At 44.7% G+C, this 26,510-nt stretch overlaps 1 protein-coding gene across 6 annotated transcripts in view; it reads left to right on the forward strand.

Annotated features, from left to right (window-relative positions):
• The window catches only part of PPP1R12B (protein phosphatase 1 regulatory subunit 12B), a 125,754-nt gene continuing 99,244 nt past the window's right edge, over positions 1-26,510 (forward strand). For all 6 annotated transcript variants that reach the window (XM_086765488.1, XM_086765486.1, XM_086765487.1 and 3 more), the window contains exon 1: positions 1-346. In XM_086765488.1, the coding sequence (XP_086621614.1) occupies positions 59-346 (288 nt within the window). In that variant the 5' untranslated portion in view covers positions 1-58. The remainder of the gene's footprint in view (positions 347-26,510) is intronic.

Consider the following 26,510-nt stretch of genomic DNA (forward strand, 5'->3'; position numbering starts at 1 on the left):
CGCCCCGCTCCCGGCTGAGGCGCGGCGCGCTCCCTGCGCCTCAGTGCGGTCGGCGGCGATGTCGGAGCCGGAGCACCTGGGCGGGAAGCGGGCCGAGTCGGCGCGGCTGCGGCGGGCCGAGCAGCTGCGGCGCTGGAAGGGCTCCCTGACGGAGCAGGAGCCGGTAGCGGCGGGGGGCGGCCGCGGCCGGCACCGCGATGCCGGGGGGTCCCGCGTCCGCTTCGAGGAGGGCGCCGTCTTCCTGGCCGCCTGCTCCAGCGGGGACACGGAGGAGGTGAAGCGTCTGCTGGGCCGCGGCGCCCGCATCAACACCACCAACGTGGACGGGCTGACAGCCCTGCACCAGGTACCGGGAGCCCGGGCTGAGGCGCGGGAGCTGGGCCCGGGGCGGGGGGCCGGCCCGTGGTCCCTTCCCTTCGCCGGCGGCCGAGCGAGGCTTCTTCCCCCGGGGCCCGCAGCGAGGCAGCCGTGGCCGGGAGGGGGCCGGGGGCCGGCTGTGCCCTCAGCCCCGCAGCAGGGGGGACGGGGGTTTCGGATGCTTTCCCTGCCGCTGGCGGAGGGGGGTGGGGTGGGCAGAGCGGTACCTGCAGCACCGGTAGTGGGTTGTTTATAAACAAAGCCACGACAGAAAGCTTTGATCTGAGCCTCGTCCTGCATATTTTAGCGTGTGTCTGAAGCGGAGACCTAGTCTGGAGGAGCATATTCCAGTCGAGCAGCTTGATGCACCGAGTTCTCACAGGGATATTAAGTAGCTTAATTAGCAAAAGAAAGCGTTGGGCTGGCAGAGCTGCGAGCCTGGCTAGGTGGCCAATTTACTCATTTTTTTGAAAGCTTCTCACTTTGTGCTTGTGGTCTGCTGAAATAGCAGCAGTGCTAGGAAAATTTCTCGTGTGGGGTAAAGTTTTTGCAAGGTCAGGAGTGTCTCGTCAGCTTCAGTGATTGTGTTATATCGGAGTTGCCTTGAAACTCCCCAAAGTGCTCTTTGGCAACCTTTGCAGAGACCAGAGAGTGCCCGCTTCTCAGATAAGCGACGGAGGTTCTGTTAATATTCATCCAAATGTGCTGAAGATCGTACAGAAGTGGTCGCAGAAGTCGGGTTCGGGGTGGTAAAGCCTTGCCTGTCTGGAAACGTGCTGTGTTTCATCTGTAGCTTTTGCTGTCGTTGTGTAAATGAACAGGAATGCGAGGGAGCATGTGAAATTGCTACCCCTTAATATTGGGAAACCTGTTGCTATCTAAGACTGATTCAGAATTTAGCAGGGCATGTGAAATCAGCGTCCCAGATTGTTGCATCTGGTCAGTGAAATGAATCTGATTTGAATCCGGGCCAGCCTGAGGAAGAAAATTTTCTTAGCTGAAGATCACGTAGATTAAGCGTGTAGCGTAGCGACGGGACCGGGAAAAGAAGCATGGTCCAGAAATAACATCTGGAAATAATGTGTTTGTAAAGAATAATGCTTTAATAGCACAAATAGCAGGGCAGTAATTGAGTTGATTAGGCTTTCTTCTTTGCTGGGCTGGTATTATTGAACTGAAGCATTTGGGACATTTAAAAGCTCTGTTGACAAGCTCGCTTGCTCCTGGCTGTCAGCGGACGAGGGGCAGTGATATTTGTTCATTTTGTTCTGGAGCTCCAAAAATCTGTTACAAAGCAAAGAGCGTTGGAGCTTACGGATCATCAGGTCGAGTAAGAAGACTTCAGTTGGCAGTGAACTTTGAATGGCTCAGGTTTTTGGTTGTTTTTTTTTTTGTGTGTGTGGGGTGTTTTTTTTTTTTGTTTGTTTTTGGTTTTTTTTTTTTGTACAGCAACAGCAAATAAGTTACATTGCTTAAGTAGTCTCCGGTATAGCATGTATACAGTTATTATCAGATAAATAAGTAATTGTAAGAGCCAGTTACTGAAGAGCTGGTTATTGAAGCATTTTGACAAGCAAGAAGGCTGAATCTAACGTGAATAAAAGTACAGTAAAGTTGGGATGACTTCATGAGGGCTTTCCAGCCGGGATTGATTATGATACTTCAGAAGTAGCCGGGTCTCTTGCTGATGTACGTAATGTGACGCTTGGCCAAAAAGTGTATCGTGCAGTGCGTTAGACTCATCACAAAATGGGCGATTATCTCTGCAAGGTCAAACTTCTTGAGTGAGTGTATGACAAGCCATATGTATTCACAAGCAGGCTGCAAATGTAATTCCTTGTACATAAAGAATTGTGTCTTAGGAGCTCAGTATCCGGTAACACACTGAACAGTAACAGCCAGCGCTTGGTACTCGGAAGAGCTTTTAGATGAGTGAGCAGTCAAGCAGGTGCTAGCTGTACAAGGCAGTCTCTTACATGAAGTGTTTCTTCAGAAACTTCACGGGAAAGGAGGTTGACCTTACTTTGAATTTCATAAAAGCTTTGTTCCGATGTCCTGTTGATTTATTAACATTTTTCTCATCTGTGTATCTCAGGCAATCCCAAAGAGTGCTGAGACGCTCAGAAGGAACAAACTGATTTGTTAGAGGTTTTGTTGTACACGTGTATGTTGAGTTTATAAATCTGTATCTGATTAAAATGAATTTATCGTGGCTGAAGAGGTTGTTATGAGTTCCTTATCACTGAAGGTGTCAAAATATGTTTGTTTTGATATTACTTGGGCAATGATACTGTCAGCTGAGGTCCAGTTAGACTGAGGGTCCCCAGAGTGCTGGTTGATAAATGAAATGAAGGTAGTATGTGTGAGGATTTTTTTTTATTAACTTATCTTAGTATTAGAAACATAACATTATGAGAAGCAGGGCAGATGGTAGTGACAGTCTGCTCTCATTTAATGTAAAACCAAACGGCCGTGCAGTGAGGAAGGAGGCCTTACACATTGAGAAGGGTTTGCTTTATGGAAGGAAAGATTGGGTAAAAAAAAAAAAAAATTCTTTGGTTAAAGAAATTAACTGAGACTTGCTCTGTACAAGCAAATGTCTTTTTAGGTAATGGAAGGGTTAACACAGTCAATTGACTTAATTTGTCAGAGTCAGCATCGGCTTCTACAAACCTAAGACCAATCTCACAAATCGGGTTAGTTTGTTTGAAGTGCACAGTGGCCCCAAATGTTGTGTGGAGTTCAGCAAAGGTAAAATTACACTTTCTCTAGTGTCTGGGCCACTACGACTAAGAACCGTTGTGCACTTTTTTTTTTCTGGGTGAGAACCTGTCTTTGCTATTTATAGCTATGAAGCTGCATTTTGAAAATAACCTTTTAAATTACAAGTGGTGTTTCAGAGCCTCCAGCTTGCATCGTGCTCCTCTTTGGAGGCATCAGGTGCAGCGTGAACCTACAGCACAGGCCAGTGCCTGGTGTCTGTGTTGTGGCTTCAGTTATACTTGTGCCTTCACCTCAGTGCCTGCAAAATGCTTCTGGATGAACATCCGCCTGTATTTTCAGTGATTAATTCATTGACTGTAGTGTGGGTTTTGGCAATGGTTTTGTGTGTAAGGCAGAATGGAAAGGGAGATATTAGCTAAATGTGAGTGAATGTTTAGAAATCATTGAAAAAACTGCTACCAGCAGGTGGAACAAACCATTGGTCGCAGTTGAACTCCTTCAGTGTTTGCAGGTGGTGAGGAGTGGGCGTGAATGCTCTCTTCCTCCTGAGCAACAGATGAAACTGGAGTAAACTTTTATGAAAATTGAGTCTTAAAGGGAAAAAATTTCTGATGCTTCTAGTTGGGAAGGCATCCCCAAGTGTAGCAGGCAGTGCTTGTTTGTCTTTAAGGACTGGTTCACAGATGATGGCAACAGAAAAGTTTGTTTATCCTTTGTCTGCCCTTTGATGATTTACCCCGTTTCCCTTTTGCCTGTTCCATGGAGAAGTGAGTTGCTCATGAAATAACTCCTGAGTTTGTCATCTACAGTACTCTTAAAGTAGCTGGGCACTTGGTTTTGACTTATTTTCAGGTGCTGGGTGCCTGTGGTAATTCAGAAGGTGCTTCATGAAAAGTCAGGTACTTTGCGCGGTGATGCTGGGTTTGACAGCGGAGGCTGTACGCTCTCCGGCGGTCCCGGTTTAAGTTATTCCTGCTTCTGAGCCAGAGCTGCAAAACTGCAGGCATGTCTAGCTGCTCTTCAGAGCTTTATAAAGCAGCATCCATGTCAAGCTAAGGATGGTCAATTTTTGGTTGCTGCTCAGCAAATTTGGCCCTTTACTCACTTCCAAACCTTGAGTGCAGTCCTAGCAAAGCAGAATTTTTGGTCAGTCCAAAACAGCAGCCGGGCTGATGCGTTACAGATCACTCTCCCTAATCACGGTGGGCTGGAGACTGTTGGAAGAGTCATCGAGGTGCTAACACCAGAACAAAATCTGAAAGACTAAGGGGAAGGAAGATTCCTGTGTGGATTGGTGTGTTTTCTAGCTAGGACATTGCTGCTAGAGAGCATGGAGCGAGGAGCTGGAACTGCAGTAGTGGCTGGAGCAGCCTGGGTTTGTTTTACAGGATAAGTGGGATAAATCCGACAGGCAGTACCCACACGGAGTGCTTGTACGGCAATAGCTTCCGGGAGAAGTTTCTTAATTACCAGAAGGTAAAAGCTAGCTTGTGCCTTCAAACTGAGGATGTAACACAACATACGGTGGCGTGAAAACTCCCGAGTGAAGTATTTACGTACTACATACACGTATATTTGGGGCATCGCAGCTGCACTTCAGCTTCTGATCTTTTAATCAGCGATGATAGTGTCATGCATGAGGCTGCATTTTTTTTAAGCTTGGGTGGCTGTGTTGCCTAAAAATACATTAATCCTAGGAAGAGAAGGTTATCTAGGGAGAGTCATACCTTTTCCACCGTACTCTGCAAAGTTTCTTTCCGAAGGTATGCTGCTGCTGCCAATGAAAATAGAAGTTGCACGCTGTTTGTACTGTATTTAACGCTGCTCATCAAACTGAAATATGACACTGTCAAAAATAGGGTTTATCACTAGGGTAAGTGAAATACTTTTTTTGGGTTTCACTTAGAAATGGGATTACCATAGTATGTACTCTGAATAAAACACGAAAGCTTGGAAGCGAGCTGCAATACACCAGGAGTTTAGTAGACAAAGCTAGTTAAAATCTGAAGTGCTGTTGTCCCAGTGTAATGCTTTCATTTTCTTGCTTTTGGCTTGATGCTTTTGTCCCTGTGGGTTAGTTCAATTGTCTGTCTCTTGCATCTTTATTTCAAAACAGTCTCCTAAGTGGGCAGAATTAACTCTAGACTAAACAAACTAACCTTGAACTGAATGAGTTAGAGCCTTGGAGAACTGGAGGAAGCTGTCCTTTGTTTTGGTTGGGGGCAGTTTCTCAAGTGGTTAGTTAGGCTTCTGGAAACTGAAGCCAGCCACAGCATTCACTCAGCTGCTGGGTGCTGGGAGGAAACTCGCTCTGTTTTAGTAAGTAGATGGATATTTGTGATGGGAAATGTGCATCTTCATTGTTTCCTTCCTCAGCCTCTGTTTATCCTATCTAGTGATTAGATGAGTCAAGCTCTGTTGCTCCCCGTAAACAGTGAACAAGTGAACTGTAGGATTTTCAGCTACAACTTCCTTTACGGCAGCAGCTAGACATGGTGACCCGGTCCCTTCGTGCTGTCTATGGAAACGTTCTCGTCTCTCCAGCGGTGCTGCTGAGCAGTCCAGAGCTCTGGCCCCACGTGGAAGACTCTTTTGGGAAGCAAAGGTATATTAGGGAAAGCTGGTTATACTTCATGTGTGCTGAGAGCTTTTCGACCTTTGCAAATAAAATTATTGTCTCCATCTCTAATGCAGGCTCAAGTCTTTAATGCTGCATGCTCATCTGAATCAACACTGTTTGATAAGAATGAAAGCCAGTTCAGCAAAAAATGCAGGAATGAGCAGTGAGTGCAGCGCCTGGAATGGTCTGCTCTTCCAGACCGGTGTCTCGCAGCTCCTGTCGGCATGGCTGAAACCTGCTGAAATGTTAAAGGCAACGTTTATGTGCAGAACTCTCTCAGCTGTAACCTAGATGAAACTACCATCATCCTGGTATTATTTTTGCAATTTATAATGCCTCTTGCTTATTTTAGCAGTGAGTGTGAGGGGCTGGGAGCTGTTTCTGCTACAAACAGGTTTAGAGATTTAGAATTCCGATTAGGTACTGTGGGACTTGTGAGGCGTCTTAAGGGCTGTGTGTTGTGCTATACTGAGATAATAACTGACTAATATTAAAATATAAGACTTTTGAATTGGTATGCTAGCTCTCAGTTGAGGACTATTATATACCATAAGGCAAAAAGTCCTATCAGACGCTGTGTTAGAGCGATCTTTTTAAGAAGGTTGTGAGAGGGGAATATTATGTAAGTGGTTGTATAAATTTTTTTTTTTCTTTCTTACTTTTAAATACAAATGAGCATGGGGGAAGCATTAAATACTGTCAAACGTCTGCTCTGCTTTTTTAAAAAATGTGTTTCTGCACAGGGCTGGGATAAAAAATGAATGCAGAAGAAACCCAGACCCTTTCTGAGGAATGGCAGCCCCCACCCTCTGGTTGCAAGCTCTCCAAACGAGTGAACTGTTTGACCTAGTGATAATGGTATGGCCCCAGTATGGTGAAGGTGCCCAGTATAAATCCTGGGATCTGAGTCTGCAGTTTATTTTCAGCTGTCCTTCTGAAGGGAGGTGCAACAGCTGTCCCTGCAATCTCCTTTATTGGGCTGCCGCAAACTGATCTGCATGGGGATGAAAGGTGCAGCTCGCAGGAGGAGGTGTTCGTATGCCTTAGCAGGAACATTTCGGTTTACAAGAATTTTGAGGGAATGATTTGGTGGGGATTTAGGCGCCTATTTCTGAGGCTCATTTCAGCATGAATGGATTTAAGAACAACTTCATGGAGAGTGTAGTCCGTACAGGCCTGTGCAGAGGAACATTTCAAGCTGCTGTCAGCCTCTTGCAAATGGAGGGCGATGCGATCTGCCTGCGCCGATGGAGCTTTTCAGAGCGTGACTCTGTGATGGGAGATCAACCTGCACAGCTTATAGGTGCCAGATTTTACTGCCCCCATTCACTCCAGAGATGCTGGTGGTGGAACAGGACCCTTCTTAAATACTTAATTCTTAAACTATGTTTTTCAGAGGAAATTTGCTTTTCTAGATTCCCAGGCTGTTGAGAATTATATCTCATGCTGCTGACAGCCAAATCCCGAAAGTCAGGCCTCTTTCCTCATCAAGCTGTTGACAATCATGAACATCAAAATTCTTGATTTGAACACCTACGCAATTTGTCCTGACAGCATTCATTTGCAATAATTACAATGTACGGTACTTACAAATGACTAATATTTTTACAAAATACATCTATGCATACTCTTGTTAAATATTTTTGTGTTAAATTTTTGAAAGATCAGTCTTCTTCCAGCTTTAGGCTCTCAGCTTCAGTATAGTCTTTGCTCATCTGAAAATAACTGAAAATTCACTCTTTGAGGGTAAATGGTGTGAATATTTTTAACACTATTTTTCTTAGTAGCTTGTTTCCTGTAGCTGAAAAAAAATAGAAGAGTCTTAACTTGTAAGAGTCTGACTAGAAATGTTTCCATAATACAATAAGCTGACCTTGCAGAGGGACACAAGCAGTTTCAGCATTGCTTTTCCAGCATTCGGCCCTGCTCATAAATCTTTGTGAAATGTACAGAATGCAGAATGACCACCTGCCATTAGCCTTTTATGTGTCACTGCCTTTTCAGGGGAAAACTAAACCTGGCTCCTCTCTGAGCCGGAGCATTGATTTGCCACAGCGATTGCTCACCATCCATTTCTGGGATCTGTCTGAAGCCACCTCCTATTTATAATTTGTCATTCCTCGCTGTCTTAGACAGTTAATGAGATTTCATTACGAAGGTTTATGCTTTTTTAGATCTGAAATCCTACGATAGCAACAACTCGTAGTATCAGGCCTTGTCTAAACACAACTGCTGGTTTAGTGAGAGGTGACTCCAGCAGTGATTTAGTGAACTGATGCAGCTGTGTGTGGGCTCTGCTGGCCTAACCTGGCTTACGTCTGTTTAGTTTGGACTTGCAAATGTAAGACCGTAACCCAAACGGATATAAAGCAGCTTGAAGCTGGTAAGGCCCGCACACAGAGCTGCACCAAGTTAACCCTCCTGTTTTTGCGCTTGAACTGCTGCATCCTGAAGTATTACTGCCTCGCTTTTGTTTTGAAATCAAAGTATGAAGCAGGGTTTCTCTTCCTCTTCCAGGAATTGAATGCGTATGAATGTCAGCCTTACCTGAAACTGTCATTATTTCTGGATCTTGAGTGACACCTTGGTACGTTGCGCGAGACCTGTTAATGGGGATTTCTCCCTTGAAAGTTTGTGAACTCTGACCCAGCAGGCTGTGAGTGACGAGGCTTGGTTTGGTAGAGCTAAGACGCTGCTTTGAGTTACGTGGTTAACAGAGATCCCGCCTCTGCCAACAGAACTCATTGGAGTATTTACCTTAAATACTGTTGTGGTTTTAGAGGATGAAATGTTCTTAATTTTTATCTAATGGGCAGTTTTTCTACCTCATTTGCTTTTTGGTTTCTGTGAGGTGTTTTTGTGGATTACAACCAAATCTGAGCTAACTGCTTGCCTACACCTGTCCAGGAAGAGGTGCATATCCTGAGCCTGGGTTTCACTGCAGCCCTGACAGTCGTACAAACACTACAGACTAGCCAAGTGTCTGATTTATTTATGTTTTTTAAAGCAATGGGATCATGCAAGCAGAAGTTCCTCTGCCAGCAAACCCCATGCCCTTGCTGGAATCGTTTAATGAATATCACAAGTGATGGTTTTACTGTTGGTATGATCTACACGTTGGTTAATGTAACAATTTCAGTTACCAAAAGTGATTACACTGGCAAAGGTGCTTTCAGAGGAACTTGATGGCACGTGCAAAACGCTGCGTTCTAGCATGTTACCCTAACTTCTTCCTTTTTTGATACAAGAGGTGGATTTAAGCCGTTGACAGCAAGTATTTTCAGCAGAATTATGAATACTGAGCTGAAAGAGCTCTCCCTTGAGAAGGTTAGAAAGTTCTGCTGACTTGCTTCTGAAGGAGGTGGTGTCTAGGTTAAAACTTCAAAGCTGGTTTCATCGCTTGATGCTGACTTTCAGTTCTTGTCTTGCTTCATGCTTCTTTGCTATGTTCTTGGGAAGCGATTGAACTAAACTGCTCCAGCCAGCTCAACTTACTACGTGCTGTTATTCTCATCAGGCTTGTTAGCGTTTAGGGGAATCTGTGTACCGTGCACAAGCTTTGAAAGGTAGAAGTTGTGTTCAAAATTACTGTTGCAAACACATTTGAGAAGCAGAAAGTCAATATTGTGTATCAGAGTCTCTTCCAGCCAGTTATACTGATGGTCCATAAAAGCAGTTATCCTGACTGCATCTCATCTGTCTGCTCTGCCTGCCTGAGAACTTGGCAGGTCTTTTTCTGCAGAGTTACTCTACAGCCAGTTTGTCCCAGTTTGTGTGTCACTGTAAGGAGTTATTCTGTCCTGGGGCAGGACTTTGCATTTGTCTTGGTTCAACAAGCTCTCCGTGAGGCCACTTCTCCAGTCTGTGTAGGTCGCTCTGAGAAGGGTTTTCTGCCCCAACCATGCCAGCCAGTTTGATATAATCTGTGGACTTATTGAGAGGGCTCTCAGTCCCATAATTGATGTTAATCAAGTTTGTTAATAAAGACATTGAATTGTATTGGCCCCAGTATCAACCCCGAGGAGTGCCTGTAGTAATCAACTGCCAGCTGGACTTTGTATGGCTGATCACCTTTTGAACCTGATATTCTAGACAATTTTCCATCGCCTTATCATCTGCTTCTGTTGTCCAGCTCTCGACAATGTGTCTATGAAGAATACTGTCAGAGATGGTGTACTGGGCTCAGTCTCCCATCATTGTCCTTGTTGTGGAGGACAATCAGGTTAGGCAAGATTTGCCACTGGTAAATCCATGCTGCCTGTTCGCAGTCACCACCACCTCCTGCATGTGAGTGGAAATAGGGTTCAGGAGGATTTACTACATAGCTTTTTCAGGGACTAAGGTGGGCCTTACAGGCCTGATTTCTCTGGATCCTTCTTACGTGATGGGTGGTGTTTGCATGTCATCAGGAGCCTCCCTTTGTCACCGTGACCTTTGAAAGATGGCAGTGACTTTGCAGTGACATCAGCCAGCTCCCTCCTCTGCCTTGTCTGCGTCTCGCCTGGTCCCAAAAGTGAGCCATGGCCGTTCCTGCCCCTGTATTCCCTGGCTGCAGCTCTGGTGCTGCACAATGGAGCTAGCAGGACCAGTCTGCTTTTCCTGGGAACCATCCTCAGTCCATTCCTTCTAGCATGTATGCCTGTCTTGTCGTACCAGCCTCCTCACCTGCAGCGCTTCTGTAGCGTGTGCTGCATGAAGCTTCAGTCTTACTTACTTTGCAGGAACTGTCAGACACTTGTGTGCCCAGCAAACTAAATATTTCTAGGGTATTTTCTTGGTTTCCTTATCTCCCTGATTTTTTTTTCCCTTCTAAAAAATTTCAGTTTTAAGGTGAGGTCCCTGCCGGGGGAAATAGGAGGGGTTCTTTCTAGTTGGCTTGTCTCTCAACTTCTTCAGAGTTCAGTCTTGCAGAAATACGGCTGAGCAATTGCTATCATCTCGTACCTGCGATGCCTTACCTACTTTTTGGTGCAAACGTGCACAAAGACCTAACCAACGATTCAAAACTGCTTATCTGTCAGCAGCAGTTCAGATTTGAGGCAGTCGTGACCTCTTTTCTTCAGGAGTAGACACATAATAAGAAGTACTGCCAGGTAATATCTCCTAAGGGAGATTTTGATTGTGGATTTCTGTTTCTTATGACCACTTTGGTAAATGCTTCTTTACCATCTTGTGGTACAGACATCAGTGGCTCTTAAGGCTGGGGTATTCTCTTATCTTTCTTGGCTGCCATAATTTTATTGATGAGCTTAGCTTAGTCTTCTGGTTGCTGAATAATGCTTCTTGCTGCTTCCGCATGCAGAATGGCTGACACGGTAGGAACCACTATAAAGCAAGCTGAGCGGTCATTTTTGGCTGGTGAGTCCACTTCAGTGGAGCCCTGTTTGCTTTCAGTCCAGCTACCAGTTTAATCACTGCTGCACTTCAGGTATTAACTGCTGCTGAGTGCCATCTGAGCACGGAAGGGGTGCAGGGGGCACTAGGGTACGGATTGGGCTCTGTGGAGGAGGGTGAGTAGCTGTGGTAAGCAGCCCATGAGTGGTGGCTGCTCGATCCTTGTGCATCGACTGCACGAGTGAGCAGCCGTAAGCCAGCAGTGCTTAGCTTTTGTCCTCGCAAAAAGCATCTCTTAGGGTCCAGCGTTGCTTAACCTTAGCGCCCACACAAACTTGTGAAGAGCCGAACAGGGCTGTCCAGCCCCGTATGCCCAGCCTGTGCCCAGCAGACAGACAGACTTCCCTGGGGAGCTGGGTTTAAGGAGTAGCTTCGAGTGCCAAACCTTCCTGAGGCAAAGCACTGCTCCTGCCAGCAGGTGAGGAAACCTGGCTGGTAGGTAGGGCTCAGCAGCTCCCCTGATTTGTAAACCAGCCTTTCTACAAGCCGGGCAGTGAGGGGAGAGCCAGTTCTGGCAGCCTAAGTCCTTACCTCGGACCAAGCTGAACAGCCTCTGGCTAGGAGGAGAAGGAACCAGTGAGGAAAATAGCACTGTTTGTAGCTGTTTGTTTCGCAGACCCTCTGTCACTTAGCTTCTCTCAGTCTAATTGGGGGGAGAGCTAAAAGGCAGTAAAAGTCCCCTGCAGCTCCTCAGAGTCTGCACTTTTCAGGCAAGTACCAGCCCCAGTGCGAGGTGAGCTGCGTCTGAGATACTGGGTGTGTTAGACCTCTGTGCAAAGTCTCAGCAGAGGAGCCTTCCCACTTTCAGGTGAGATGACCCACATCTGTCTTTCTAGAGTTTGCATCCCTTCCCTGTTCACACACATGTTCCTCAGTCTCTCCTCTGATACGTGGAGCATATTTAGAGGGGTGGGTGCACGAGGACAAGTGTATTTGCTGCAAACAAATAGAACTTTTGCAAACTTCTGCATATTGGGTCTGTGGAACAGGGGGACTTTCAATGAAGAAAACTGAAAAGTGATGATTTAGGAGAATTTAAATGCTAATTATTTCAAAATTGAAAGACCGATACATTGTTCCTTGTGACATATTATCTTTTACATGGGGTGGTCCGCATGCTCCCTCCTCGCTATCATGAGTCACTGCAGTAGATGCACGCTGTATTCAGGGATCACACGGTATCAGGGTATTTTCTGGGGAGTAGAGGGAGAGTCTGAGTCTTGGATACAGCTCAACTAAATAGTTTCAAATATATGCTAAATAGTTTTGTATTTCTTCTCAGTAACACTGTGTCTGCATGCCTTCAGTCTTTTCTGAGAAGATCTTTTGAAATGAAAATTCAGGTTTCTGAGCTTTTCCAAGCTGCAGTATTGACAGAAGAGGTTCCAAAACTTCTCAGACAAATGGAAAGTGTTGGGTCTCCAGCACCAGCTGGCATTTATCCCGGAGGAACTGGCATATAAGGTCACTAAGCTATTATCCGTTATGTTTAAGATATCAGTTAAAACAAACCAGCTACCAGAGGACCATCCCTGCAGCGGGACCATGTCAATGGGAAGTGACACTTCTCCATGTGGTGCTAGTTTCCAAAACAGACTCCAGGAACCACCTGGGAAATGATAAACCCAAAGGAGTCAACAAGCTGGTTGAGATGGTGTGTTTGGATTTCCAAAATGCTTTTGGCAAGGTTCCTCTGTGGAAGCCCTAAGAAACAAAGCTGTCGTGAAATAAAAAGAGATCTTATCATTGATTAGTTACTATCTGAAAGAAATAAAATGAAGGCTAGGATTGAAAGATCAGTTTACAGGAGGAAGAGGAGTTATCCTGTGCATTTCCCCTGGAGCCTGGTCTGCTCTGCACACCCAGATGTGGGCTGGGAAGGGGATAAAGAGTGAGGTAACAGTTTGTTGATAGTATTGCGTATTCAGGATAATAAAATTAAAGCTGGCAGTGAAGAATTCCAAAATAAACGGCTGGCAAAATTTGGTCAGTAATTTTATGGGGAAACTGGATTCTAATCCAGCTGTTACAGGCTGGAGAAGATTTTCTGAGGGTTTAATATGTTTAATATGCACAGAAGTACAGCAGGATGTAAAAAAGCAAATAAAACATTAGGAATTATTAAGAAAGGAATAAATAAAGTGGAAGTCATAGAGCTAGTATAAGTTCATGTTGTGCCCATCTATAGATTAGTACATGCAGTCCTCTCTCTACCATCTCAAAAAGAACGTGGTCAATGGAAGGATACGGGAAATAACAGTGAGGTGGTCAGCGTCGTGGAGTGGTTTCTGAACAAGGAAAGTTCAGAACTGTCTGGTGGAAAGCCACAGGCACAGATATGATAGAGCTATCCAAAATGATGTGTAAGATGTTTGCTTTTTTCCCACAAGGAAGAATTAAAGGACATGAGAATTTTAAAACAAATATTTTTTCATCTGGTGTAAAATTCAGCAGTGGAACTGATTGCTTTAGGACATAGTTCATGCCAAAAGCTCAGATATGTTCAGAAGCTGCTTGATGGGTATAAATTCTAAGTGTGGAAGTTAAGCTACAGATTGCCAGGCTCTCGATGATGTGATGACATAAAGAATAATTAAAAAGGCATTATTTATTATAGATTAGCATCAAGAAGAGAAATAAGATAGGGGAGAACTAATAAGGCCAAATACCTTCTCAAATGTTAAAGCAATAGTTTTAAAATTTAAATCCAGCGATTTTTAGAAGGCTAAGAAACAATGTATTGGATGGGCCATTATGGGGATGTCCCTGCTCCTGTCAGGGGGGTTGGACTAGACGACTTTTGAAGGTCCCTTCCAACCCTAACCATTCTATGATTCTATGACTCTATGCTTTATATGTAATAGGCAATTTTATTGAATTCTTGCATAACTTGCTGCGGCAGCAGGAAGATTACATTTCATAGCATCCTCTAAACTAGAAGAATATGTACACGTATGGGATATCACCTTGCTAATTCATGAGTTTTTGAGCCTTTTTCTACTCCCGGCTTGCAGTAGCCTGAGCTAATATATCTGACTGAACACAGCATCTAGGATGGATTTCATCTTTTCTTCATGGTTTTCACTAGCTTTCTTCTCTTTCTTGGATGACTGACAAACAGAATTTGACCTTCGCAGCCTTAAATGGTTTGCCTTTTAAATTGATATCACTTGAGTTATTCTGAACAAGCATTCCCTCATGCTGAAAAAGATAAGTGGTAAATTTGTCTGACCCTTGATGAGAGACTTCAGGAGCGTGCCAACCTGTACGCCAGCAGAGCCAAGGTTTAAACTTCGGAGCATATTGCATGGGTTATTTTTGATCCCGTATTAATAGCTGCTGTAGAAGGAGCCCTGTGTTTATGGCCAAATATTGTCTTATAGCTATTTCGAGTATTGGCTTGTCTTCAGTCTACAACTCAGTTGGTCCACAAAATCCATTCTTTTCCATTTAGTTTAGGTGCTGTTAATCTTCAAGAAAACTGTTCAACGTTGCAGAAAGTGGACGAGGAACAAAGAATTGATTGTAGTCACTGGGAGGGAAGCCATGTGCTGCCATTATGGCCAGCTTCCTGCAAATTGTCCTAGTGACTTCAAAACTCAAGCCGTGTCCAAAACAAAAACCTGCTGCATTAGGGCAAAATAAGACCTTTTAAAGTAATCTGATTCCAGGGTTATATTTTAAAATGCAGTGTTATGGTGATGAAACACTCAGTCTTGGAGATTTGGCGATGCCTGTTATTGACAAAACTACCAGCGCTTCTTTATTTTTTATTTTTTTTATTTGTTGCTGTGGCCTGGTCTCAGTTACTCTGACCACTCGCCCCTTCTCCAGTCTAAGCTGATTTCCTAATCCTTTGGCTTCTTGGAGCAGTGCTTTGACAGTTCTCTTTCTGCTGTATGATGCTGAAAGCTGCATCTCTTCCTCTGTTTGGCTTCTTGTAATTTGCTCGTTCTCAGACCTGTCTGAGAAGGACCAGTCTGTGCTGGCTCAGTGGTGAGGGCAGGCTGCTGAGGTTCCAGATGCGTGGCTGGAAGAGATCAGAGAAGACCTGCTCGGGTCCTCTGCACTAAGGCGTGACCAGGTTTATCAGAGCTTTTTCCAGAAGACAGTTAACGAATCTGTTCCTAAACATCTTCGCAGAGAGCTCGTCTGCACCTCCCCAGAAGCCTGCTCCAGCGTGTGGCAAGCTGAGCGGTTATGAAGCATTTCTCAGTGATTGACCCAATTCCACTTTCTTCTGAATGAAACGGAATTCTTTGTTTTCCCCTGGTTGCAATTGCTTTTCCTTTCATAACAGCCTTCCCACTACTTTGTTCTCCTCAAACTTGGTTTTTTGTTTTTTGTTTTTTTTTTCTTTTACCTGGACAGAGTAAAACTGGTTTTATTTAACCTTTCCAACTAATTGATGTCTTCTAAATTTGCAGTGAGCCTTGTTGTTCTCCTCTGGGCTTCTTAGGAGTGTGTTGCTTTCAAATTGAATGTGATACTTAAGTGGAGATTTTTTCAGCCCAAGAATAATTTTCTTCAGGGCTTTACTAACAGCAGTCGTCTGTAATGTATTCCGGAGTGAGATTTGCTTTCTTCTTCAGCAGCACCTCACTGAGTCATTCTGCCAGGCCTTAATTACCCACTGGGGACGGAGATGAGGGGATGGGAAAGCAAAATTAGAAGTAATGGTATAAATCATTAATGCTGTAACAATATATTTAGTAAATGTTGCTTTGAAAGGTTAAGACCCTACGCAAGCAGCGTGCTCCCTGCAGCGTGGGAGCTGTCGGAGCCAGTGTGGTGTGTTGGCCGTAGTGGCCGAGACCTGGCAGGAGTGGAGCTGCCCTTACACAAATGACACCTGTCACACAGCAGTGGGTGGTTGGGCTACTTTCAGTCCAGCCTGGCTTGAGTGGACATGTAGTTAGTGGTCCACTCTAATGCTGTCCTTGTTTTGCCTTAGATGTCTCCCACCTGAAGTCAGAAATTTCACCGTTTTGCTTTGCTGTAAGAACATTGATCGGGAACGCTTTCAATCTGGGTTCTGTTCCCTGGAGCTTTCCACCTTCTCCGCTTGGCTTTCACCTCATCCTGCTAACACGTGATCCCTGTTTCTGTGTTTTTGTTGAACAGGAGGAACAGAGCTGGGCCTTGTTAGTCTGTGCTGATGAGCCTTTCAGACGGGTGTTTACGCAGGCTCAAGGTTTTGCAGTCCGAGCTGAGTCCCATGCTTTCCTACCTGGGAGAGTCCCTGCTGGTGCAGCTGCAGTGGGTCGAGGTTACAGCAGAGCGCTGAGCAGATGTACAGCCAGCGTCCTGTTTTCCCCGAACCTTTTACAACTTGTTCTCTTCTTATCTTTCCGAATTCTTCTTTAACCAGTTTTTTTTTTCACAAAGCGTTTTTTTATTTCTGTAGTGTTCCGCAAATAGCGTAAACCGTATTTGTGATGCCACAGAAATCCCTTTTGGGATTTTGGAAAGTGCTTTTGGAAAAAGGGGAAAGTTGTTTAGGGCTTTTTTCCATTTTTTTTATAGTTACAGCTTTTCTAATTCATATCCCATACATGTTCACCACATCTTTTTTAGTTATGGAGACTAGAATTTCTTATGATACTGAAAATATAGTGCACCATTACATAGGCGCCTAATGATATTTTCTGGTTTGTTTTGTTCCGTTCCAAACAATTTCTAGAATTTGCTTTGATTTCTGAGCTTGGAGATGATATTTTCCTACAGCTATTTGTTATAATCCTAAGAGCTTTTTCCTGAATGGCAGTAATAAGCTCATAGCCTTTCATTTTGTTATATGACGTTAGGTGTATTTTTGCCTGTGATTCACTCTATAGTTATTTGCATTGAATTTCATCTGCCATTTTATCACCAGTTGCTCAGTATTGTAAGATTCTACTGCAAATTTGTCCTTTTTTTTACCCTCTTGAGTAGTTTAATCAGTAGACTTTATCACCTCACTAATCACCTCCTCTTCTAGATCCTTTATTTAATACATATGGCGCATGGAGCTCAGGAATAATTTCTGCAGAGATCTCCAGGTTGAAAATATCTCACATATTCTGGTTTCCCCATCATGAAAATAAGTTTAATTGTGCAAGAATCTTCCCTCTTGTCCTTGCAATTCAGTGTCTGTAGGAGCCTTGGTGAGGGGCCTGGTGAGAAGCCTTTTGGACGTCTCTGTGGATTGTATCACCTGGATCTCCCTTGCCTTCATGCTTGTTCATGCTTCTAAGGACCCCAGTAGCTTTCTGTCATATGACATCCCTCTGTAAAAGCCTTGGTGGCTCTTTTCCAAAATATCACAATTTCCCATGCATCCGCTATTCTGTTTTATACCACCTGCTAATGTAAGCATCAGCAGCTTGGTTCTTTTGGGGTTTGATAAGATCTCTCCCTTTTTCTATTCCAGGAGTCTCCTCACTTCGCAGTGACTCCTTCCCATCTTCTCAGCCATGCACTGAGATACTTGCTGCTTGTCCAGTCCTGCACATAGCTGAGATGTGGTTTCCAAGAGTGATACTGAAGAATTACCACTGTTCAGCTCTCTGGCACAAGCCGTTTTGTTTCTATAGCCTCTCCTGGTGTGTGTCTGTCATGCCTCCAGCAGACAGTCACCACGCACCCCATGGTTATCTCCGTCTGTCTGTATACCTGATCGCAAAGTCACTTGCTCAAGGCCTAGCCTTTGCTTCAAGCTGGGAACCCAGCCCACAACTAGGGGTGCATCCATGGTCTTGGGGACATGCAGTCGTGTTCCCAGCGAGACAGACCCATCTGCAGGATTGTTCTCCCAGCCATCAGCTTGCTGCTTCCTCTTGTGTCGCAGCTGGCTTGGAGGTAGGGCTGCATTGTGATAGCTCTGAAAGTTGTCCTGTGTGCTGCTCTCTGCTTTTCTTCCCTTTTCAGCAGAAACGAGGTGGTCACCTCAGAAGTGAGACTGTTTCCTGGCTCTGGCAGCTGGGCTTTGTCAACAAACCTTGCCCTTTCCTAAATTTCTCCTGGTCATCATCCAGATTATGGTTCTTTGTTTCTGAGGATTGCCCTTGCCATCCACTTGCAAGGCAGACTAATGCACATATGACACAGCACAAGAAACATGAAAATCACCATCCTCTAGCTGGACCAGGTATTTTCTTACTTTAAGGATGAGTAATTGCTGTAGTTCACCTGTAAGCCTCGTCAGTCTGCCTGGCTGTGCTTCTGTAAATGGCAGCTACAGAGGCGGAGAGCTTGCTCTCCCCTGCCACTCCTCCCTTTGCTGGGTATGTTCATTGCTCTCTCCATTTCTGGCCACGTCCTTTTTTCGGCATCTGCTAGCCAGGGCTGTGTGACACTTGAAAAGTCCTGACAGGGCACTCAATCAGGAGTTCACACTGGGCTGCCAGTATCTAAACCATGCAGGGCATGTGCATGGCGTTGGAGCGAGTAGCTGGGTTTACGTTACTCTTACGAAAACATTAAAGTTTGTATCTTTGATCACAGAGACCACAGTTCTTTATAAGACTCAAAACGTTGTTAATGTCACTGGGGAAAGCTGACGCGTTAGTTGTGTCTGTCTTTCAAACTAGCAAGGTATCTGCTGCCATGCTTTGAGAAGAGTTCAGCGCATGGCAGCATCCTTAACACGCTTCAGTGCTCAGTTACTGTATGAGAGCGTCTGTGCAAGGGTCTGGCAAAGAGCTGTCATTCAAGCGTCCCTCTTCAGCGGCCGTATGCTGCAGGTAGTTTTCTTTAAGAAATCACTTGTTCCCGGTGTCATATTTGCCACCACCTCATTTTTTTCCATGGGCATCACCAGAACAGAGCCCCTGACCTCTGTTTGGACTGCTGCTGGCGGCATGGGGGTGATGCTCAGAAGCCATCAGTAAATGATTTTGTTACTGGTGGCCATGCTGAGATTTGCTTTTTATTTCCCACAGGATTAAAAAAAAAACAACCGAAAACAACAAAGACACTTTCCTATGGATTGAGCAGCCATAATAGTGGTGTGAGGTTTTTTCCTTCTTTTTTTCTCCTGTGAATAAGGGCAAATTCAAATGAACTCTTCCTGAAAGTGTAGCTGACACTTGAAAACTCATGCAAATGAGATTCTCGAAGGTAGATCGAGCACATGTCTTTTTGCAGTGTTGGGAATTCTTGAGAAGTTTGTTACCAAAGAGATGTGCAGACTCTGTCTAGGACTGTGAACTCCTTCACCTGTCACTCAAATGTAAGCCATAGTCCAGACCTTACTTGCTGTGTTTAGGTAGGCTTTTTTTTTTTTTGCTATGTTTTAAGAAAACATATAGCTTAAGTTCTGCTATAATAGCAAATTAAATCAAGATTTCACTAGCATTTAGAAGAAAGCATTGCCTTAAAGCTGCACCATCTTAAGTGATGTTGCAAATCCAAGTGATATCACTGGAGACACAGATGACTGCAAAATTTTAGTTATGCTCCTGTCAGGAAAAAATGTGGAATCACTTTCTAGAAAGACTTCTTTATCCAACATACTCTGTCTGCTCCATTGTGCTACGGTTCAACTAAAATTTTGTGTTCTGTGATGAAAGTGCTGCCAGTTCCTTCTGGGAACAACGACACTTCGTGGCAGTTCAGCCATGGTGGATACCGGTCTCTTGTTCAGGTGGTGGGCAGGAGGAATGAGAAGCCTCAGAAAAAACACTTGTTTGCTTGAATGTGAAGGCTCTGGGTTGCACAGGACTGGAAGATGACTGAGCAAGCTGCTACAGATCTCTCTAGGGACGATTTTTGCTGAGCCCCTAGGAGCAGGCAGGACTGGTGCTTGGAGAATATTTAGCCGTCTGAATCTGTAACTGCGAAGAAGAAAATGTACATTTTCCCAAGCACTGCAGAGTTGGCAGTGAGAGTGAGGAAGTAGAATTGAGTGTATGTTTTTCTTTTTATAAACCAACTTTTTTTTTCTGGCCACAAAGGTGAGATTCAGATCTTGGAACAAAACCTGATGTGGCCACAAGACAGTGATGTGCACAAAAACCAGGAGCCTAACATTCTGCTTCTAAATGAACTGTTTATGCGTCCACCGAAGGAATTTCCTCTTTCTTTTCATTTGCAGTCATGTTGAGGTATTTCTGTATATAGCCACTCTTTTCATCATCTTCACCCTTCCTCAGTGCTAATTGGGCGCTTATTTGTGTTCGCAGGAGCTCATGATGCTTCCCCTACACCAGCTTTGGCGTCTGTAAGGAAAAGTTGGTTTCTATGAAAGCGATACCAGCCCTGGAGTGACTTTGTTGCTTTCTGTGTTGAAAAAAAAACAAATTTTCCCTGGGCCATACGTGGCATGAGCTGTCTGTCTTGACATAAGCAAGATGTCCAAGTGAATGGTTGCATGCAGCTTAAGACTATCTCAGTCCTGCCGTTCCTGCTGCTTGTGTCGTATACTTTTCATACCAGTGTAAGTGCTTGTCTGGTCCCACTGTGAGCTGGTTTAGCTCCTGGATCTGCTTACTTGGGGTATCAGCTGAGTATCAATGCCCCTTCCTGGCCAGGTGTAAGGCAGGGCAGGATGAAGGCAGTCCTGGCTTCAGCCAGCAGAGCCTGCTGCAAAGTCCTACCACGGGAGAGACTAAAGAAAGCCTGAAGTGACCAGCGGAGATTTCTCTGTCTGCCTTTGAGGTCTATAGTTAGGTAACACAAATCTCACTGTTAGTTTGCCAAGCTGGAGCTAAAATCATTTGCAGCTGTTTTTCCATGTCTCTGACCAGTTAGGAGAAGACCTAGAGGGGCTCTTCCCATGGAGGATTGTTTGCTGCTCCATCTCGCCCTTCTAGCAGGCATGGTGCGAATGGAGTAGAGTTGCCAAGTGAGCTGAAAAGTGGTGTTATTTTTTCTCCGTTATTGACAAAGTTAGTCTTCATTTGGCATTGGCCTTACCACACTGCTCTGCAACCTCCAGTGATCGTTCAAGACAAGGGATCTCCTCGGCTGCAGGAGGCCACATTAGTTTGGCTGAAGCTGATCTGAGGTTGCATCTTGGAAATTTAGAATATGTTTATGCAATATAGGTGATGGCAGAAACCACATATATATTTTGCTTGCATTGTAAAAATGCCTTTAGGAACTGTGTTATGTAGGTACAGTATTACCCACTGATGTAGCTGGAGAGCAAGGGGCCTGTTAGTAGAACACTTCTTTGCTAAGCAAACCCGCAGTAGCTAAATTTCCATTTTCCACATAGGAGTAAAATGCTTGTGAGATTTCTAATTATGAAGTGTAGAGTTATTTCAGGCAGGAACTAAAATTTCAGTAATTTAAGGGCAAGATTTTATATATACTGTCTTGATGCAGTGTCAGAGAGCACTGGCTGAGTGGGAGAGAAATGACATACTTAGTGGTCAGAATGACTAAACTGGTGAGACTTGAAAAGCTAATGCTGCTCTACACCATTAGAAAACTGGCAGTCCCTGCTTTTTAGTGACAGAAAGACTTTATTTTTAGTGTTGGCAGTTGATCAGGTACTGGACTCCTTTCAAGCTCTTCTCAGATGGTACAAAGTATTAGCCTCCAACTGCTGTTGTAATAATGGGTATTAAAAATCATATTGGAATTAGGGGGCTGAAGGTGATGAAAAGGAAAGGAGTGAAATGATAATCTAGATTGGGTTTTTAAAGTCAATGCCACATGGCCTGTCTCTGATTTAATCAGAGCTATGTGTTCTGGTCTGTAAATGTAAATGGCAAACCAGTGCATCGCCTGCAGAGGAACAGCCCTGTGGAAGTGGGAAATCACTGTGCTGGGCCCTGTTTGAACGGGAGGTGGATTACGTGTGTGTTGCTGGACACGTAATATTGAGGTGGAGGGGCTGGCTTAAGGGGTTGATCCCTGTTTGCATAATGAAATGCTTGCATCTGTGGTCCTTGCTGATCTTTCTAGATTTGCCAAGATGCTGTTTGATTAGAAATGTTAAATGAGGGTGTTGCAAAAAGATGGCAATCCTACATGCCCGTGCCTGTCGTCCTAGCAGAAGTAAAAGCAGGGCAGTTTAGCTTTCTCCCAATTTTCCTCCCATTTTGGTACCACAGAGCGTGTGTCCGCCTGACCTTCTCTTTCTTTGCAGCGATGGTTCCTGTTTATCCTAAAGAAGCAGAGTTGGAAGCTTTGGCATGCTGAGGGCTATCACGGTGAAAGCAGATAACGTACCAGCCAGTGGTGAAGCGCGGTGCTTCAGCGTTCACCGGCAATACCGTTGCTGCATAGCTAAAGCAGAAGTCCTGATAATTACAAAGAATTTCACAGACATTTAGCTGAGCTGTCTGTAGTCTAGTGCAGTAGATATTTACATCTACCTCCTTGTCAATAAGTTGCTGTCCCTAGTGCGTATGTGAAGGCGTGGAGAGTTTCAAAATGTGGCTTCTATTCAAAGCAGTTCTCTGCCTGACATTTCGTGCTGCTATTTCATCTTGAAAACACTACGTTCATGAAATAATTATGCCTTTGCACGTATTCCTCTCTTCCCTTGTGCTCTACTGGGTTTTTTGTTGTGCTAATCGTTGCAAGAGATTTGTTGTTGGTTTCTTTTGATGACTGGCATGGATACTGCTGAGTACTTCTAGTTGTTGTGGGTTGTTTTCCAATGGAAAAATCTGACATAATCCATATCTCTTTTCCTGCTTACATGAGAAGTATGACTCAACTGCTGTTAAAAAATGAAGCAACATAGCTAATTAATCAGACGAGAAAGTGAATAATAGCCTTTTAATCTCATTTCCCTCCCTTTCCCCCTGCTCTCTGTAGAACAGAATTTACCTCTTTCTGCTGGTCCTAATACAATTGTTTCAGAGTTAGATTTGCACAAGGATTTTAAAGCACAAAGATTGTAAAACTGGGTTCGTGGTACAGAATTGCCTGCGCAGGGTATAGTAGTCATAAGGACATCCTGAACCCTGAGGCTGAGAAGAGAGAAGGGGAGATGCAAAAGCTCCGTGTTTTTGCAGGAGCAGCACTAAGAGCTGTTTGTTGTTCCCGAAATCCCTGCTGCCAGAGATACAGGAACACTTGAAAGTGGAATTTTTGGTAGGGCTGGTTCTGACAAATGCCCCCTTAAGAGTGGAGCTGTGATCGTGAGACACAATGGCAAGGTCATACCTTCCAGTGCTGACAATCGCTAGTGGTGACAGTTGCAAGGCTATTTTGGGAGTGCTTTTCTCTTTGTTTTCTGTGAACTCCTCTCTCTGTGTTCCCAGATTTAACCCTGATGCTGTTCAGCTGTCATCGGGCTTGCCTTCGTTTGTGGAGCTCTGGCTGGTTTGCAGTATATGTTGACATCATGTATTTACTTTTACTTTGCATTCAGTGGAAGATTGACTCCCTTCATCTCCTGGCTAAACGTGTTCCATATATTTTAGCCTTATGACAGGAGAACAGTAGAGAAGTAAGTCTTGGCATTTAATCCCTTTGACTGTGACCTATGTGTTGTGACAGCCTGACCTAACTGGCCTGCTAATTCTTCCAGCCCAGTGTATTAACAGTTAATGTTGCTGCTGGTATCAGTGCCATCCTCTGATTGCAGTAACTCTTTAACCATTTCTAAAACTCCTCAAAAAGCTCTAGTTGCACTAATCATATTGTGGTAAAGAAAACCATCTCAAGCCTTGGGTTAAGGAGCAGCTTGGTAGATCTTGGCTCTTGGAGGTTTCTCATGTGACTGCTGTAAGTCATTGAGGATTCATCTCATCCTGTTGTAAATGGGTTTATGCTGGTCTACAGGCAGTGGGAAGGACAGGTACTGCGAGAGTAATACATCCCACCTGGCTTAGACAGGCAACACTCTCTGGGTACGTCTGTTTCTTTGTGCTTTGAACATGTGGATGAAAAATCTTGTGCACGGCAAGGTGTGGGAGCATATGGCTGGGGCAGGAGGGACCCTGGCGACCTGGACTTAAACTGCGTAAGCTGTTGTGAGGGTCTCGGGTTGAATTCAAGACTGCATATGCATGCACTCAGAAAACATTCTGCTTTTAGTTTAGTGCTTTTTATGGCCTGCATTCACTGCAGTGACTCTCTGGCTCTTCATTTAGCCCAAAGAAAACTTTTAAATCAGTTTGTGCTGTGGATCTGTCTGATCTTGTCAAAAATGGTCCCACTGGTAGTGTTAGGAAAGGTTTGCTTGGTTTGTATGAAAACCCCCACTTTTGTCACCCCATATCTAGTGTAGAATCTTTTATAGCTCATGGATGGTGGAGCCTCTGCCACCCAAATGAGTCTAGGTCAGATTTTTAGCAAGAGAACATCACTCGGGAGGAGAAAACGAGGCTTGGGCAAATAAAGCATCTAAGCGATGGAGGTGTGTCAGTTCTGGATCGGAATGGCAGCAGGCACATGGCACCGGTCTGTGTAACTAGTCCTCCCCTGCCATCGTAAAGTTCCCTGGGTTTCCAAAGCATAAATATGAGTGTCTCCGTATCTATGTAGATTTATGCACGTGCGTACGTGTCATACACAGACACATCCCTGCCTGGTGGGAAGTTGGTGAGAATTCACTGTAGACCCTGCCTTGAGCGAGAGGCGTTAGAGTGGAAGTCTCCTGAGGTCCCTTCCGACAGCAGAGGTTCAGTGGTGTAGTACGCTGTTCTTTACCTGCCGGGCGCTGTTGTGTGTTGAGAGCTGGGTGCTCTTTAACAATTGCAGATGGTCCCTGCTCTGAGGATCTCGTAGTCTAAAATATAAACTGTTTCACCACGTGGAAGAACAAAATGGCTTTCAGGGCAAACTGACATATGGAGAAGGGTTCTGAAGGTCAGTGTAAGAATGCCATACCATGGATGTAGGGTTGTATGGAAGAATCTCAGAATCTCAGTGTTTGTTAATACTTCGACTTAAGAGTTACAGAAATTGACATCAGTGAGGGAACAGAGGGAGATAAACCATGTTGGGGAGGGCTGGATGTAGAAAGAGTTTTGAAGATGGTGTCAGCACTTGGTTTCTGGGTTGGAGGAGACTCTGGTGTAAGAATTAATAAGGGGGGTTTAATGAGCAGCCTGATTTAACAGCAGCATTTTGCAGAGGCCAAGAAGTACCATGCTCCTAGGAGACTCCAGACATGAATACAGGAGTGGATAAGAAGAGATGAAGCATGGCCTCTGCTGGCCTGACGTCTCTAATGCTTGATTAAAAAAGCCAGCATGTGTCCAATGAGCTAGTTTACGTATTGCTTCTACGTGTGACAAGTGGCACTGCCAAGTATGATTTCTATGTGGGAACCATGAAGATTGCTACCTGAGAATCTGACACGGTAGGGTTACAAGATACTCACTGTTCTGCACAGAGGGCTCACCGAGATAGGGTTGTGTCACAAGACTGATGTATTCATAGCAGAAACACGTAACGCAGAAGCCTTCTTTTCCCTTCTTGCGTCTTTCCTCCACCTTGAGGAAACGCACAGATTCTCTCTCTCAAATCCTAACCAGCCAAGGAGAGAGCAGTAGGGAATTAAACATAGCCAAAATTAAAACCACAGCAGTTATTACAGGTTTCCTGGCGGACTGATTCCAAGCTCTTGTGTGCACACTACTACTATTTTATTACATGATCATATGACACTGTGTAATGTGACATACTGTTTGTAAACTAAATATTTACTCAATGGGGCTGCATTTAGAAATGCAGTGTACTCTCAGCCAAGTTCACCCTCGCTAGATGCGCTACCGCACGCAGCGCTACCCGGTTGTGCAGGTAGACGGCAGCTGAAGCGCCGGTGCCACTGAGGAGCTGTAGTGCTGAAACGTGAAGCTGAAATGCTGGCGAGAACTGTTCTGCCTGAAAACGGTTGCACTGAATGTTGTTCATGTATTTGTGTTAAACCACCGTAATACTGGGTAAGTTGTGGAGAAAACAGTTGCCTTGATGTGGGTGCCTGTGACAGCACTGCTGATGTGCAATTATTGCCACGGCTTCTGTGTTCTTCTAGGTTTGTACCCATCCCCCTTTCTCCATGTAGAGGCAAAAAGGTAGAGTTTGCTTCTCACTCAGCTGCTCCCAAGCAATTTCTTAGGAATTTGTCAGGTGATTTAGCTGCTCTGCTCGCTGCTATTCTGTCTGTAGCGGGAATGTAACACCAGTCGTAGGCTGGGGGTTTGCTAAATGTGATGTGCCCCCTAGAAAGCGAGCAGTGTTCTGCTGTTACACCTTGTTGGAGCTCGGTTCTTGATCCTCCGAACCCTTCAGTCTCATCCTGTCTGGCTCCTGTTACTCGCTGATTTCTGTCATATGGGGGATGCCCAGGAGATAAGCAAACCAAAAACCTTGGCAGGCAGTTGGAGCTGTTGCGTTGCTGATAGTCATCAGAAGTTCGGGGACACTCGTGTGTTCTGTATGCTCTGAGGAATATAACAATACTTCCGTAATAATGAGGTTTAATTCAAGATAAATATCAGATTTTGTCTGGCTGTTGAAC

This window comes from Chlamydotis macqueenii, chromosome 23, assembly GCF_036417535.1.
Source record: "Chlamydotis macqueenii isolate bChlMac1 chromosome 23, bChlMac1.mat, whole genome shotgun sequence".
Classification (NCBI taxonomy): Eukaryota; Metazoa; Chordata; class Aves; order Otidiformes; family Otididae; genus Chlamydotis; species Chlamydotis macqueenii.